At 38.7% G+C, this 14286-nt stretch overlaps 1 protein-coding gene across 2 annotated transcripts in view; it reads right to left on the bottom strand.

The window, feature by feature from the left end:
- Positions 1-878: 878 nt before the first annotated feature.
- Positions 879-14286, bottom strand: part of SPOCK1 (SPARC (osteonectin), cwcv and kazal like domains proteoglycan 1) — a 504325-nt gene continuing 490917 nt past the window's right edge. Inside the window, exons 9-11 of one of the 2 annotated variants that reach the window (XM_081296283.1) lie at positions 10440-10502; positions 4848-4985; positions 879-4347 (exon numbers count right to left, since the gene is read on the bottom strand). In XM_081296283.1, the coding sequence (XP_081152409.1) occupies positions 4157-4347; positions 4848-4985; positions 10440-10502 (392 nt within the window). In that variant the 3' untranslated portion in view covers positions 879-4156. The remainder of the gene's footprint in view (positions 4348-4847; positions 4986-10439; positions 10503-14286) is intronic. The other variant, XM_081296284.1, reaches the window with a different exon arrangement.

Below are 14286 nucleotides of genomic sequence, written 5' to 3' on the forward strand. Positions count from 1 at the left end.
AATATAAAAAGGGCTGGGGATCTGTCTCAGAGGTTAAGCATCCCTGGGTTCAATATCTTGTACCCGTAAAAAGAAAAGAAATATGGTGCTTTGCTTATAAAACACCTGCTCATTGCAGAGGACTTTGGGGTATGTCTGCAAAGGCCGACCTTACTACCTTGGAGGCGTCCTTTTAGTCATTTTTTCTCCTGACATTAGTTACTCTGTGAATATATGAAAGCACTTTTTCTTGAACTGTCAATGTGTAAATTGTAAAATCTCATCCATGGGGTAAAGGAATGGAATTATTTATGTGATAATTTCTACCTCAGTTTATGATGAAATTACTCACTCAAGTTGTAATTAAGTCATAGACACACTTTCCCCAGTGAGGATAAAAGTGGAGAGGGAATAGTGGCTGTTCTAATCTGGGTACTTAGGGATGTTTGACAAGCGTCTGGTGTGTAACTTTATGAATGGAGCAGAAATTAGGGTCTTTGTAAAAAGGAGAAATGCCCCTCCCCCCAAGGAGTACAGGAGAATAACTGGCTGGAGAGGAAGGGAATAAGTAAAGTTGTAAATAGGATGTCAGTAGGGACATCTGGTGGATAAGGAGTAAAGTTGGGGCCTGAGACAAGTAATAGCAGCTAACAGAGGGGCCATGTGGTATGGCTCTGAGCAGAGACAGCACATGCATGTGCCAGGGAGTGATAAGTAAGATCAGGAGGTGGACCACGAGCAGATCAACTTCCCCACGATGGCAGTGTTGCGCGAGGACCTTGGTGGCAATTCCCTTTGGCTGCCCAGACTGTTCTATAGTAATTGTGTGGTGATGTGGTAAGTTCACATCCAAGCTAACACAATAAGAACACTTAGGTATTGCAGACAAAGTAAAATTTATTGAGACAGACAGAAATGCACCTACTCAGGACTACAGTTAAGCATTTGCTCTTAACCAAAGAGTTGTGTTCACATTCCAGATAAGTCTACGTGGAAAAGCATTCAGAATACTAGTTTTTCTACATCACTATTTCATCTACAATAGGGACAACAAACTGACACTTTGGATTTGATGGGCTCTTGTTACAACGCTACACATTTAACAGGGACAAACATCAGTGACTTTGAGAAAAAGGTATAAAAAGACCAAAACCACCCACTGTAGAAAGGGCTCTTGGATGTTGCTGTGCAGTGTGGTCAAGATAAAGCGGAACTGAAACCAAATGTGCATGGCATCCTGGGAAGAGCAGAGGGGCAGACCTGGAGACACATGTGGTCACTTGTTTCTGGGGGGAGGGAAAGGGGCATAAAGGAGGAGAAACTGATAAAACCCCTCAAATCCAGTATTAAGGTATTCCCATGCCTAGAAAATATTTGTAGAAACAAAAAGACATTTACATGGCAGACAACTAACCATGGTGGAAGAAGATTCTGAGGCTCAAATTGGCTGCCACAGTAATGGAATTAAGTAAAGAACTATTTATAAAATAAGAATGAAACTATTCTCTCTACAGAGTTTCCCAAAATGAGTGAGAATCCAACTCAACATCGGTCTCAAAAAGGGACTGGATTATCAATAATACTATTTTCTTTTTTTAAAAAAAATCAATCTTAGGTATACTTGGTCACTGTAACTAAAGGACCCATCTGAAAAAATAAAAATTTGACTTGTAAGGATTGGGTAACTCAAAATCTCAAAATCTAAAGAACTTGTGGAAAGTACTAAAGATCACTAAAAAACCTAATGCCAACATGCCAAAGTAAGGCATGAAAAGCATTGTTAATGTTGCTTCATTGGTTTGGGGTCCAGTCTTAAGAGGGCTTTTTTATTTAATATTTTAATGAATCAAAACATCTTCTTGGAATATCTGTGAAAATGGCATCTCATTACCTTCCTGGGAATTGCCTACAGAGCACTCTTCTCCATCATTAAGTTAATGCTAAGGATCTTTAAGTGTCATCTTAATTTGATACTTGTCATAAGATAATTAGGCAAATTAAAATCAGTGGTTCACTCTGATCACAGAGGTTTCTCTAAGTGAAATCAATTTGTCAATTTTAATTTGTTCTCTTGTGCATTTTTCCAAGCTTGAGGAAATAGTAACAATGGTTTTCTTTGATGGTCTAACCTGAGATTCTTTAATATGTCTTATTTTTAATGTACTCTATTGTAATTTAGCGGCAATTAAACACCTGTCTTCTAAACTATGCTCTCAGAGTTTTGTCTGAGGAAAAAATTATGGAAACAGAGGTGATGGAGTTGAGATCCCAATGCAGAGCTTGCCTATGGTCTCTACTTGGGGAGAGTATACACACATCCTCAGGATCCTGGCTGTAATTTGTATCTTCCAAGCCAAAGGAGTTAGCAACACTAAGTATATTCATTTTTCATCTGGGACCAACTCAGAGGAGAATGCCACTTTGCCCAGTCTATCGCAAGGAGTGGAAAATGCTAATTTTAGTAGGTTACTACATACCGAATGGTCAATTTGGGGTGGGTTGAGGGCTGGCCAGCCACACGGTGAGCATGATTTGGCCAAATATACTTTTTGCCTGAGTTGATGTGGTTGTCTTGTGGCTTGGCTGAAGCTCATGTGGAAGACCAGAGAGATGTGGCCCTGGCTGGTTAGGGTAAACGGGTCTGTAGAAAACCTATAGAGGAGCTTATGGAATGGGGCCATTGTGAAGACTACTCTTTGGTACTTGCGCAAGAAAAATCCTAAAGGATATACAGACGATGCCCCTACCAAATTTGGAACTAGACTCCAATCACAAGGAAGAAAAATGCAATGGTGAAAAGCTTTCTTCAGTAGTTATCCAGACATTTGTGGGGAGGGGCAGGGGGAGGACCAGCACTTAAAAACCTAGCCCTAGCATCCATGTGTTTCTATGAAATTTTTTTCTTGGACTCCATTTGGGACTCTTTACAAAGGATGGAGAGTGAGAAAAAAATAATCTCTACAACTTTTGTACCCTCAACACAATTCATGGATAGAAAAGCGGGAAAGCAAAATATTAAGAACCCTAATTGTTTTTCTTCTAAGGAATACCATGGTACTATCTTCTCAGAGAACAGGGTGAGTGTGTGCACACCTTAGAAAAAGCCCTTGAGTAGGTAGGGAAGGGAAGGGAGATGCAACAGACAGCGCTGCTGCAGCCTGAGGGGGGCTTTGAGCTGAAAATGATGAGGATGGCTTGTGAAGCTGCCCGAGTGGGAGTTGCATGGCTTCTGCAAGGAAAATGATTCAGGCAAATGGAGGCTTATCCAAATCAAAGAGGCTTCCAGTAACTCTGCTAATGCATAGAGAAGAAACCTCCTCAGCCTGCAGGCTACAAGGGTTGACTGTTAGTGCAAAATAGGACTTTGATACAAATTTTTCTTATTCCAGAAATTGTGTTCCAGGTCTGGACAAGTTGACAAATTTGTTATTGTTTTTCAATGAATTTTTAATAGCTAACCAGACACTTTTTCTCAGAGGTGTGTGTTTGTGCAATGCACATACATATGGTCTCCCCTGTACATGCATATGTAAGCACATGCAGAAAGAATCATTCAGACACCAATTTTTAATAAAGAAGATGAGTTCCCCAAAGGGACTCTTTGACTGAATTAAGGCTGTTGTTTGTAGGAAGCCGGGTATAGTGATGTGGAAAAAAATCTTTTTAATAATAAACACCAGGGGTGGTGGGGCAGGAGGAAAAGGTACAGTGTGGTGTGTTTTCCACGACATCTACAGGACACAAGAAAAGCACTGAGACACCGTAAGGCTGGGAACCATGCTGTGATAACCACCGATGTGGGTAATCAAAAAGGGTCTTTGACGTTTCAGAGGGTGGGGGCTCCCTGCACTGCTGGAATTCCAATAAATCACATGCTTGTGGCAGAAATCTCACAGGAGGGAAGGAGGCTCTAATTAAGCCAACCGTTCTCTTGTCAAAAACATAAAAAAGAAAAAAAATAATAAAAGTAAAACCCAAAACAACACCTTTCTCCCACACAACTGTATGCAAAATCAGAAAGCTCTGGGGACAAGCAGTTGACTTCCAAACCTTAGGTTGGGTACAGAGAGCAACAGTGGAGAAGACCTTGGTGCCTTGGAGTCTTAGATACAAATGCAGGAACAGGAAGTGTCTTGCAATATTGAGCAAAACGCATGTCCTCTTCCTCATGGGGGCACTACCATATGTACCCAACCTCGTCTTCTTTGTCGTCATCCTCATCCTCGTCGTCCTCTGTCACAGCTCGGGTGTGCACCCTCAGCTTCCCCCCTTTGTCCTTTGGTCCCAGCTCCCGTTCATCCTCTAGGTCATCCAGCAAGACCACGGAGCCACCACTGCCAAAGTCCCCGGAGGTTTCCTGCTCCTCTTCTGACACAGGGAAAAAAAAATGGTTTCAGGTTGGTTTCTACTTATATCTCATGTCCCACATTGGGAGGTTCCTTCTGCCTGAGACTTAAATGGTGGGGTACAATGCATGGAAATTACTTCTGATGATGTAAATCTCATCACCACCCAGGGAGGGTGAGTCTCTACAGCATGGACCATAAGCTGTTTGGATATGAACCCTCAGATTTTTGAGTTGATTCTACATTCTTAGGAGATTTACAATCCTAAGTGAGAAGTGACAACAGCCTATTTCTCGGTGCCACTGACAGTTCCCTGTCAAAAACTGTTGTCTAACCCATAGGTCCTACCCCTTGCAAAATTAGCAATGGGTGAGCTCCTTCAACTTTTGGGTTCATGTGTATCTATCGTAAACTTGTTGAAGACCAGAGCTAACTCTTGAAATTCTTCTGTGATCTTTCCATGTCCAGGACCCACAGGTCACCCAGGTTCACTGTGGAGTTCATGCAGAAAGTCCTACTCACCACAGCTCACAGCACCCTGTTTCCTGGAGCCAGCCAGCTCATTCCCGTATTTATCCACACACCAGCACTGCCCTGTGCTGCCATGGCACTGGGTGGCTTTGTAATAGCCATCCTCATTGCACCGTGGTATGAATGCCCCTAGGGGAACAGGAAGTCCAACTTTAATCAGAGAAGCACAGACACATTTAGGTTTAATCCCATCCAAGACAGAAAAGAGGATTCACACATCAGGACAAATATTTGCTGCAGGGCTGGCAGGAGAGAATGTGGCTGCTTGGTGATTAGTCAAGATTATAGGGACCATGGCCTTTAAGAGCCCAAATGAATTGAACTCAGTTTTCCAAAAGGCTTGATAATAGCTGTCAGGTGTTGAATGCTGACATGTATTCTGGGCACTAAGACATGCACATATACAAGTGTGTATACACACACAATCTCCATGAGTCTAAGGCGTATGTATCCTTGCTACTTTTTAGTAAATAGAAAACTGAAATACAGGAAAATTAAGTAATCTGTCTCAGGCACCCTCTAGTAAATATCAAGTCCAGATTTATGTCAGTCATTCTGAATCTAAAGCAATGCTTCTTCAACTTCTATAATGAAGAACGTACTTGTTTTAACTTCCAATCTATTGTGGACCAATCCTTGGTCCAACCACATATGATGACACTGCTATTAAAGTTTCTAAATGTATCAATTTCTGTGGTTACTTCTGAGCAGTAATGTGTCCTGTAAATTACCACAGAGCACATAGTTGCCAGTCTTTCACCTTCCCTGCCATCCTGCCTATAAAAAGGCAATGATAGCTAAGAGCTTTCCTTGCATTATTTCATAGCATCATCCTAGTATCACCAAAGGTGTCGGTGCTGTGTCTACCTCCCTGTTTACATATGGAAGAAATGATAAATTACTTGCCCAAGGTTAGTCGGGATTCCTTCTTTCATGAATTCTTACATTTCCCTTTAAGTGGGTACTACTCTTAATTGCTTTTATTAACACTTGAGAAAAATCATGGTTTTTATCTTTATATACTATTAATGAAATGAATACTGGAAAACATTTAGAATGCTCCTTTCTGTGGATTTAATGTGGATTCTTTTATAAACATGTTACTATTAAAAGCCTTTTTTTGTAAAATGGAAAAAAAACCCTCCTAATTTATTTATAAAATGATTTGGGTAATTTTCTATATGCTGGACATTTTATATAAAATGAGAGTGATATCTTCCTTGAGGATTTTTCCATAAAAATATTCTGGGCCTGTTGTTGCCTATTCCGGCAGGTGAGAGCAGCATCTTGATTCATTTCATGGTTTTGACTTATTGCTGTCCTCTCATTTTTGTGACCAAAAGTTGGTAACTGATAGTATCCATTCCATCTAGGTTTTCATGATTGTTTAATTTTTTTTTTTTTTTTTTAGCACTAGTTATCAAACTTTGGCCCCAGGACTAGCAACAGAATCTGGTAATCCCCTAGAAATACAAATGCTGGGGCCCCACACTCAAAGCACTGAGCCAAAAACTTGAGAGGGTGGGGCCCAGCAATCTCTGCTTTGAAAAACCCTCCAAGCTGTTTGAGAGCCACAAATCCAGAGTTCCTCCCATTTATATCACTCAAATATTTGAGCTTTTTCACCTCATTGTCCCAGATTTCTCCATTTCATTAGTTTGTTCAAAGAAACCACTTCTGATTTGCTGTTGTGTTATTTATTATCTCATTGTTTTATGCTTTAATCTTAACATTTCAGTTTACTGTATTGTCTTATAGCTTGTTTATTTTATTTTGATCTTCATTTTCCACAAATGCACCAGAAGGTAAGTAGATTCCTCTAAGCTTCACCTTAGTTGTTTCCAATAGGTTTTGGTACACAGTGCTTTTGAGTTTCATTTTACTTCTATTATTTATCTGAAATTTGTTGACTTTGTGGTATAGTCCATGGAAGGACATTTCATGTATATTTGAAAGACTGTATACTTTATGCCTATCTGCAGGGATACATATATAAATGTGAATGATAATTTGCTGTTCAGTTCTTCTCTATCCTTTTTTTTGTCTAGTTGAACTGTAATTTTCCAAGGCTCTAAGTATGATTATGGAAATGACAGTTCTTCTTTGCAATTCTATGACAATTTGTTTTAAAGTTGTGATTACATCATCAGTTTGATGGTATAATAGGGTAAAAGGAACATTTTGACAAGATGATACTCTTTGCTTTTTAGAATGCAAAGTATTTGATTTTGTCAGATATGAACACTTATAAAAAGGAATATTTTCTATCTTTAAACTTCAGCTTCCATGGAATTGTTTTAAGTCTAACTTTCTTTTAAAATACCAATCAATAGTTTTGGTCTCATAATAAATGAGATTGGCCCATTTACATTTATTGTGATGATGGATGACTTACTCTTATGTTTCACATTTCCTGCCTTCTGTGGAAATCATCCAGTTTAATTTTCTCCATGTTTTCTATGCATTTAAAAACTATCTTAATATTTTTGTGGTTACTTTTAAGTTTTCTAGAGAAGCAGTTTTTCCTAGCAAGATCTAAAGTTAATTTATACTTTCTTACTGAAGAAACAAACAAAATCCCACACACATTTATACCATGTTTATTCATTGCCCCCAATAATCTGAAATTTTAATTATGGTTTGCTATTTTTGCGGGGGTGGGGATACTGGTGGTTAAACTCGGTGGCACTCAGACTGAGCCTCATCCCCAGCCCTATTTTGTATTTTATTTAGAGACCAGGTCTCACTGAATTGCTTAGTGCCTTGCTTTTGCTGAGGCTGGCTTTGAACTCGTATTCCTCCTGCCTCAGCCTCCCAAGCTGCTGGGATTACAGGTGTGTACCACCACACCCAGCAGTTTGCTATATTTTTGTAGACTATTTTTATTTAGAGTGAGCAGCATGTCATTTCTTCTTTTTTTTTTTTTGTAGTTGAATCTGTAATTCTGGGATAATTTGCCTGGTAGAGTAGATCCTTTATTGATATTTTAGTAAGTCTATGATTGTTAAGCCTACTGACTCTCAGTTTGAGAATCACTCTGTCATCAGACTTGAATGATCATTGGGATAAGTTTAAAATTGTAGGTTCAAAGTTCTTTCCCTTTAGCACTTAGGAAATAAAATTTTCTTTAAATTAGCTCTGCCACTAATAAGTTTGATGTCCACCTGAAAATCTTTGTGATTGTTTTGCAGTTTTTGTTTTCCTAACAAGATATCCGAGTGTGCTTCGTGACTATGTGCTCATCTTCTGTGGGAGGATTCTTAGTGTTACCTTCGCCTCAACCTCATGAGCACAGGCCCCTGATTTTGTGGCTTTCTACTCCCTAATCTTATTTCTGTGTCTTTTAGAGGGACTGAGTTTTCAAATCTACTTTCTATTTCATGGAATGATCCCAGAAAAAGAGTGTGGCATTTCGACAAATTGGAACCAGAATTTAAACATTTTACTCACCAAACTATTCCAACATGACCAGGGTCTCAGAGATCAAATGAGATCCTGGAGAGGAAGGTACCCTGGGGACCCTCAAAACCATAGTAAGCACTAAGAAAAGGATGCTGATGCCCCAGTTCGAGGCTCTTAGGTGCACATGCCAGTGTGCATTATCCCTAGTTTTCAGGGAATGTTAGAGGAAATAGAGATAGTACATGGTGTCAATAGTCCCCAAAACCAAAGGGAAAAAAGGAAATACAGAAAATACATGCTGTCGATAGTCCCCAAAACCAAGGAGAAGAGAAATTTGTGAACAGATTCTCAAAGACTGCAAAGAAAGAGAACAAGCAGAGAGTAGGGAAATGTTGATCCTCCCCCTGGAGCTATAGTTAGAAAACAACAGCACTCAATTGACCTAAAACAAATAAATAAAAATTGGGCTGAGCCCCTGGGTTGGTAAGAAGCAGGTGCTGCACTAAATCTATAATTTAACAAGATTACTGCTTTTTCTAAGTAGGGAGTAATTATAACTGATTATAATTTGTTGCTTGAATATCCCTGAATATGGTTATTATATTAGTATGGTTATTATATTAGATTTCCCCATGCATAAAATAATTGGTATGCAAATAAATGGCTTTTTTTTTTTTTTAGCCAGTATGAACTCTGTATATACAAGATGTGAAAAGACAATGTGTCTTTCTCCTGGTAGGAGAAAGGCATTTTATTCACGTGTGCTAGGGTAAATGGAAAAATGAGACATCTCAGATGACAGACCTTATAGTTTTCTCATTAATTATTAAATAATGAGGCAATAACAAGATATTCATATCCCATGGAAACTTTTTAAAATATATATACTAATTGCATAATGTCATGTAGATCTTAGGTACGTCACTGAAATCCAAAATGTTATCTCATGTGGAGGAGCAAGATCAGCCTGCCTAAGTCCCTGCACTGGAAAACGTATGCAGGAGGAATCCAGCCACTTTGTCTTCAGGCCAGGGTGATGTCTTTTTCACACAGGAGAAGAACCTAGACTCCACGTTAAAAATCAAGACATCTTTAGAGTATTTTCTGAGTTGAGTGGGGTGTTATCAGAAGTCAAAGGTATGAAGCAAACCAGGGAAGTAATTTTCAAATGTAGAAGGAAGAGAGAATATTTACTTTGATGTGATCAAGAAATTGAGAAATCTCCAGAATCCATAGCCTGCTACATTTTACAGTCTGCAAGAAAATGTGCCCGTTTCTTTCAAATAACTAGATAAACTTCTGAAATGGCAGGCTGCTTAGGGAGCGCACCTGCCTCTGTATGCTTAACAAGGAGAATTCTGGATTATTGTGTTGCAGCTGTCAGCTCTTTTAAAAAGCAAAGAAAGCAAAGCAAAGTAGGCTCCTTTTTTCAGAAAATGAGGTTTGCCAATGTCTTGGTGACAGCCTCTTCTGAATGCCACCATTCCCCCAAGTGGTGGGGCCAGGAAGGCTCAAACAGACCTGTGTGTCACAGACTTGTATATTAGGGAAACAGGCACAACTCCCTTGTCTATGCCTTAACACTGGAGGTGAAATGAGCAGTTTATAAACAGCCTGAGCGCTTTCCTCCAGGGATTGGGTGAAAGCAGAAATAGGGAAAATTGCAGACACCCCTCAGCCCTCCATGATTAATAAACTCTGAAGGGGGCACAGCTTGTCTTCCTCCTTGAATGGACAGCTTACTTTGGAGACTAGAAGACATGGTCTCATTTATAGGCCTCATACGTTTAGAGCTGAAAAGAATATTTGAGAACTCCATTTGATGCCCCTACCTGAAAGAAGAGAAAGCCAAGGTTTGCTGTGGCCCAATATCAGGCAGGACCTAGCAGAAGAGATGGCACTGGCTTTCCAGCTTGACTGAGCTGCCCATTAGACCCAGCCTGACCTGTGGTTCCTCCCGGTGGTAGAGCATGCAGCAGTTCTTAGCCAGCCAGTCCCATTTATGGCCAGATGTCTGCGGCATACTACCAGCTGCCTGTGAGAGCTTGGCCTGGGCCAAAACGAAACATTTCCTTCATGAGACACTGGCCTTAATTGAATAACCATTGCAGGGCTGAACGTTACAAGGGACATGGATGGTTTAATTAGTTGTTTAAACGGGTGGCAAGAAATTGTTCTTACCCAACAGGCTTTTCCCCTTGCTCAGCTTCTGAATTCTGTTCATTTCATTCTGGCAAGGGAGACCTAAAAAATAATTTATGGAAGTCAGTTTCCAGATGGTATGGATATAATCTCTAATGATTGACTTCACTCTGGATGTGAAATGCAGACAATGACACACCTGGGAGTAGAACTGCTCCATATGCTGCTATTATGCAACAAAACAAATTCAAGCCATTAGAGTTACTAATTAAAAAAGAAACCATATCACGAGGTACTTAAAATAGTATTTAGGGGCTACTTGCATTGTAACAGGAATTTTTCTTCCTTCTAGCAACTCAAGCAAATGCCTAGTGTCTAATAGGTGATTTGCAAATCGACTTTTTCCCTTTATATCGAGAAGGAAGATTTCAGCAAAGGCTTCTGTGAGCTGAAAACTGGGACTAACTCTTATTAGTGGGTAAGTGTTCTGAAGCCCCAGACCAAATAAGCAGAGGTGACAAATTTGTGATCTACCCCACATCTTGCTACTAGAGAAAAAGGACTAAAACTACCCCCAGGACAAGGATGAAAATACAGAAGAGATCTAGAGAGGCAATGCCCATCACAGTTAAGAGCCTTTAAATTTAGGATCTGCCCCTACTCTGTACTCTGGCCAACCTCTCTACCTCTGTCAGCCACTAAATCCTTAGTTATAAAATGCATGTTGTATGAGCCCCCAAGAAACCATCAGGTTTCAAGGAAAGGACAGCTATAGTGGGGGGCCACATGGCTCAGTGGGGTATATGGAAGTATGTAGCACTCTCTCCTCCCTAGAGAACTGATTTCCTTTCCAAATATAGTGATGCAACCTCCTTAAATCTCTAGAATTTGACTCTGACTTGCTTTGGCAGGTCTTGCATCTCTGGGAGGTTCTGCTATTTGCTTATGATCCTCTGGGCCACTGTTCCAGTTCCCTGGACTCCTATTGACTCTTTCTACAAGTCCCACACATATGAAGGATCTAAGAGGCACTTAGATCCTTCATATGTGTGGGACTTCTATCTCTTACTTTGTGAATTTCACAATACTATCTGGTCTTCCTGTGAGAGAAACAGGTTATATTATGACTTCTGGTTTTAGCATGCTTTCAGAGTAAAGGAGAAAGATCCAATGTGAAAGACAACAAATATGAGTAGAACCAAATTCCATCTGTGATTATGAAAGGTAGCATTTATTACAACAAATAACTACCATTTTACTGAACTGTTAAAAATGTGCCAGGCAGTGTTCTAGAACCTTACAGGTCTTCATTGCATCCTCACAACCACCCTACAAGCTAGGTACCTATATTATTCCTCTTTTGCAAATGGAAATTCTCCTCTTTATAACTATTTAGAAAGATGAGAAGAAACTGGATGTTTGGAATGCTGCTCCTGAAAATGAGGAACATCAAAATCATCTATAAACACCGTGTCAGACAATTTACTATGAAGCAAGTTTCCAATTTCTTTCAAATTTTAAGACTCTTAAGGAAAAAATTAATCTGACAAAATCTACTCAAAAATAGAGGGGGGGGGGAGGAGATAAAACTCCAAAGGGAGACATGTTCACCATAGATTCCTCTAAGAAAGCAAGGATTTTAATGAAAACTAAACTGTGTAAAGCAAGATTTCAATGCACAGATGTATAGACTAAAGGATAAAAAATGACATGGAAGAGAATTAGGCCATTAAAGAAATGAAGGCCACCTCCAAAGCAACAAAATTTATAAGAAACATCCATGTCATCAATGTTCTTGAGGAAGGAAGAATCAGACAAAACAAAGACAGTTTTCAAGGATAAAGTTAAGTTCCCTGAAAACTAGGATTAAAAAAAAAAAAAGAATTCAGTTCAAAGGAGCATAACACATCTTGGGGAAAAAGTGACAGTGACACAGAACATGCTTTAGTTTTTCCTCTAAGAAATGAATGTGCTTGAAAAGAAGAGAAAGACTGCCTTTAGCTTCCAGGAGAAACATGGCTAGTACTTAACAGCAATTTGTACATACTAGCTGATGTCATTAGAAAACAAAGAAATGAAGTATTAAAAAGTAAAAGAAATTATTTGCAGATGATGGCATCCCATACCTGAAGAATCCAAGCAAACCAACCAGAATATCTTTATGAACACAATGAGAAGGTATAAAGATGGTTAGACATGAAATTGGTATTGATACAACCACTAGTGAGAAAGTTAAATGGAAAAAAAGTAGATTTCATTTACGATAACAGTAAAAACAAGAGAAATATTAATGGTGAGAACAAAGCTTAAAAATGTAACTCCAGTGGTTGAGGACAAATCCTCTTCTAAGATAAAAAGAGTCAATATTATATAGCTAACAGGAACTTTGTTTTAATTGGACAAATGGCTTCGAAAGTTCACAGAGGAAGAGAAATATATGAAGAGTCAAGAAAATTTTGGAAAAAAAAATTAATGCTACGAGAGAATTGGCCTACCGGATATTAGGACTTACTGTAAAACAACTGAGATGTAATAGTGTAGAATTGATTTATGATTAGGACAGAGTATTCAGGAAGATCTATATCTTATAGGTACCATTTCAAAGATTAGCCAATAAATGACACACAAGGACATCTGGATAAGTATCTCTAGGGTTGGGGTGGAAGTGAGTCCTTACTTGATTTTGTTTAGATACTTGCACAATCTAGAGTGATACAAGATTTAAATAAGCAACAAAAACTAAAGGTATTGAAGAAAGCATAAGAAGACTTGTTTACTATCTTAAAAATTACAAATACCTTTCTAAGGCTAATGTAAGATTTATGATTTCAAAAAAACAAAATAAAAAAAAATGGAGACATTCAACTGTCTCAATTTCTTTCTAGAAAAAAAATCTATGGTCAAAGTGGGGAAAATATGACTAAAATAGTTCTAATTTCCTTAATATATTGTTTCCTATTAAAACACAAAAGTCTGATAAAGTGTATAATGAACATAAACATTTATAAACATTTCAAAAATAAGGGAAATCTAAGAGTGCCACAAAGATGCTCAACCTAACTCAGGATTTATTTCATCTCTATCATCATATTTGGACATAATATTTCTTTCCATTGGGAAATGATCACAGTTTGGTTATTCCATGGAGAAATAGGTATTCTTAGGTATTTTGAGTAAGAATAAAAACTAGTGTAACACTTTAAGGGCAAATTCAAAATAATGCCCAAATTAAAGATGTGTTTACTTTTCCTCTGGTAATTCTGATTCTAGGAATGTATCTTAATCCTATAAATGTGTACATAGGAAATCATTCAGTGAAAATCCACTGAATGCCCTTTTGTAGTGCCCATAGTTTTACTATGTATGTATGTTGTCTATGGATATATAAATAAAAATATATACATAATTTAAAGACTATTAGTAGCCATCCTTTTTTCCCAGGGGTGGGGTCGGCCATCCCTGCCTGTAGCAGATTGTCCTTTATACCTCACTCATGCTGAACCAGATTTTCCTGGGGCTTGGGATTAGAATTCCAAAGCAAACCAAGCTGTGCTGGCTCCTTAAACTGTACATACCCCAAGGAAATTGAGACAGATGTAAGTAAAGGGAGGCCCCAGAGCCTCACAGGAAGTCAAGACATCTGCAACAGGATTCCTACAAGTTCCTGTCTGAGTGTGGGTTACATGAGATATAGATATATTCTTCAAATCTTGTCTTTTTCTTTCAATAGCTGCAATTTATTTATAACTAAAATGTCCTTGTCTGAGACACTAAGTATAATACTTGCAAGTAACCTTCACTTAAGGGAACATGTAGAATTCACGTCACAATGGGGATTATAATACCCTTACATTTGCACAGTATTTTTCAACACAGAGAATCTCTT

This window comes from Spermophilus citellus (assembly GCF_964194105.1).
Source record: "Spermophilus citellus genome assembly, chromosome: 1".
Classification (NCBI taxonomy): Eukaryota; Metazoa; Chordata; class Mammalia; order Rodentia; family Sciuridae; genus Spermophilus; species Spermophilus citellus.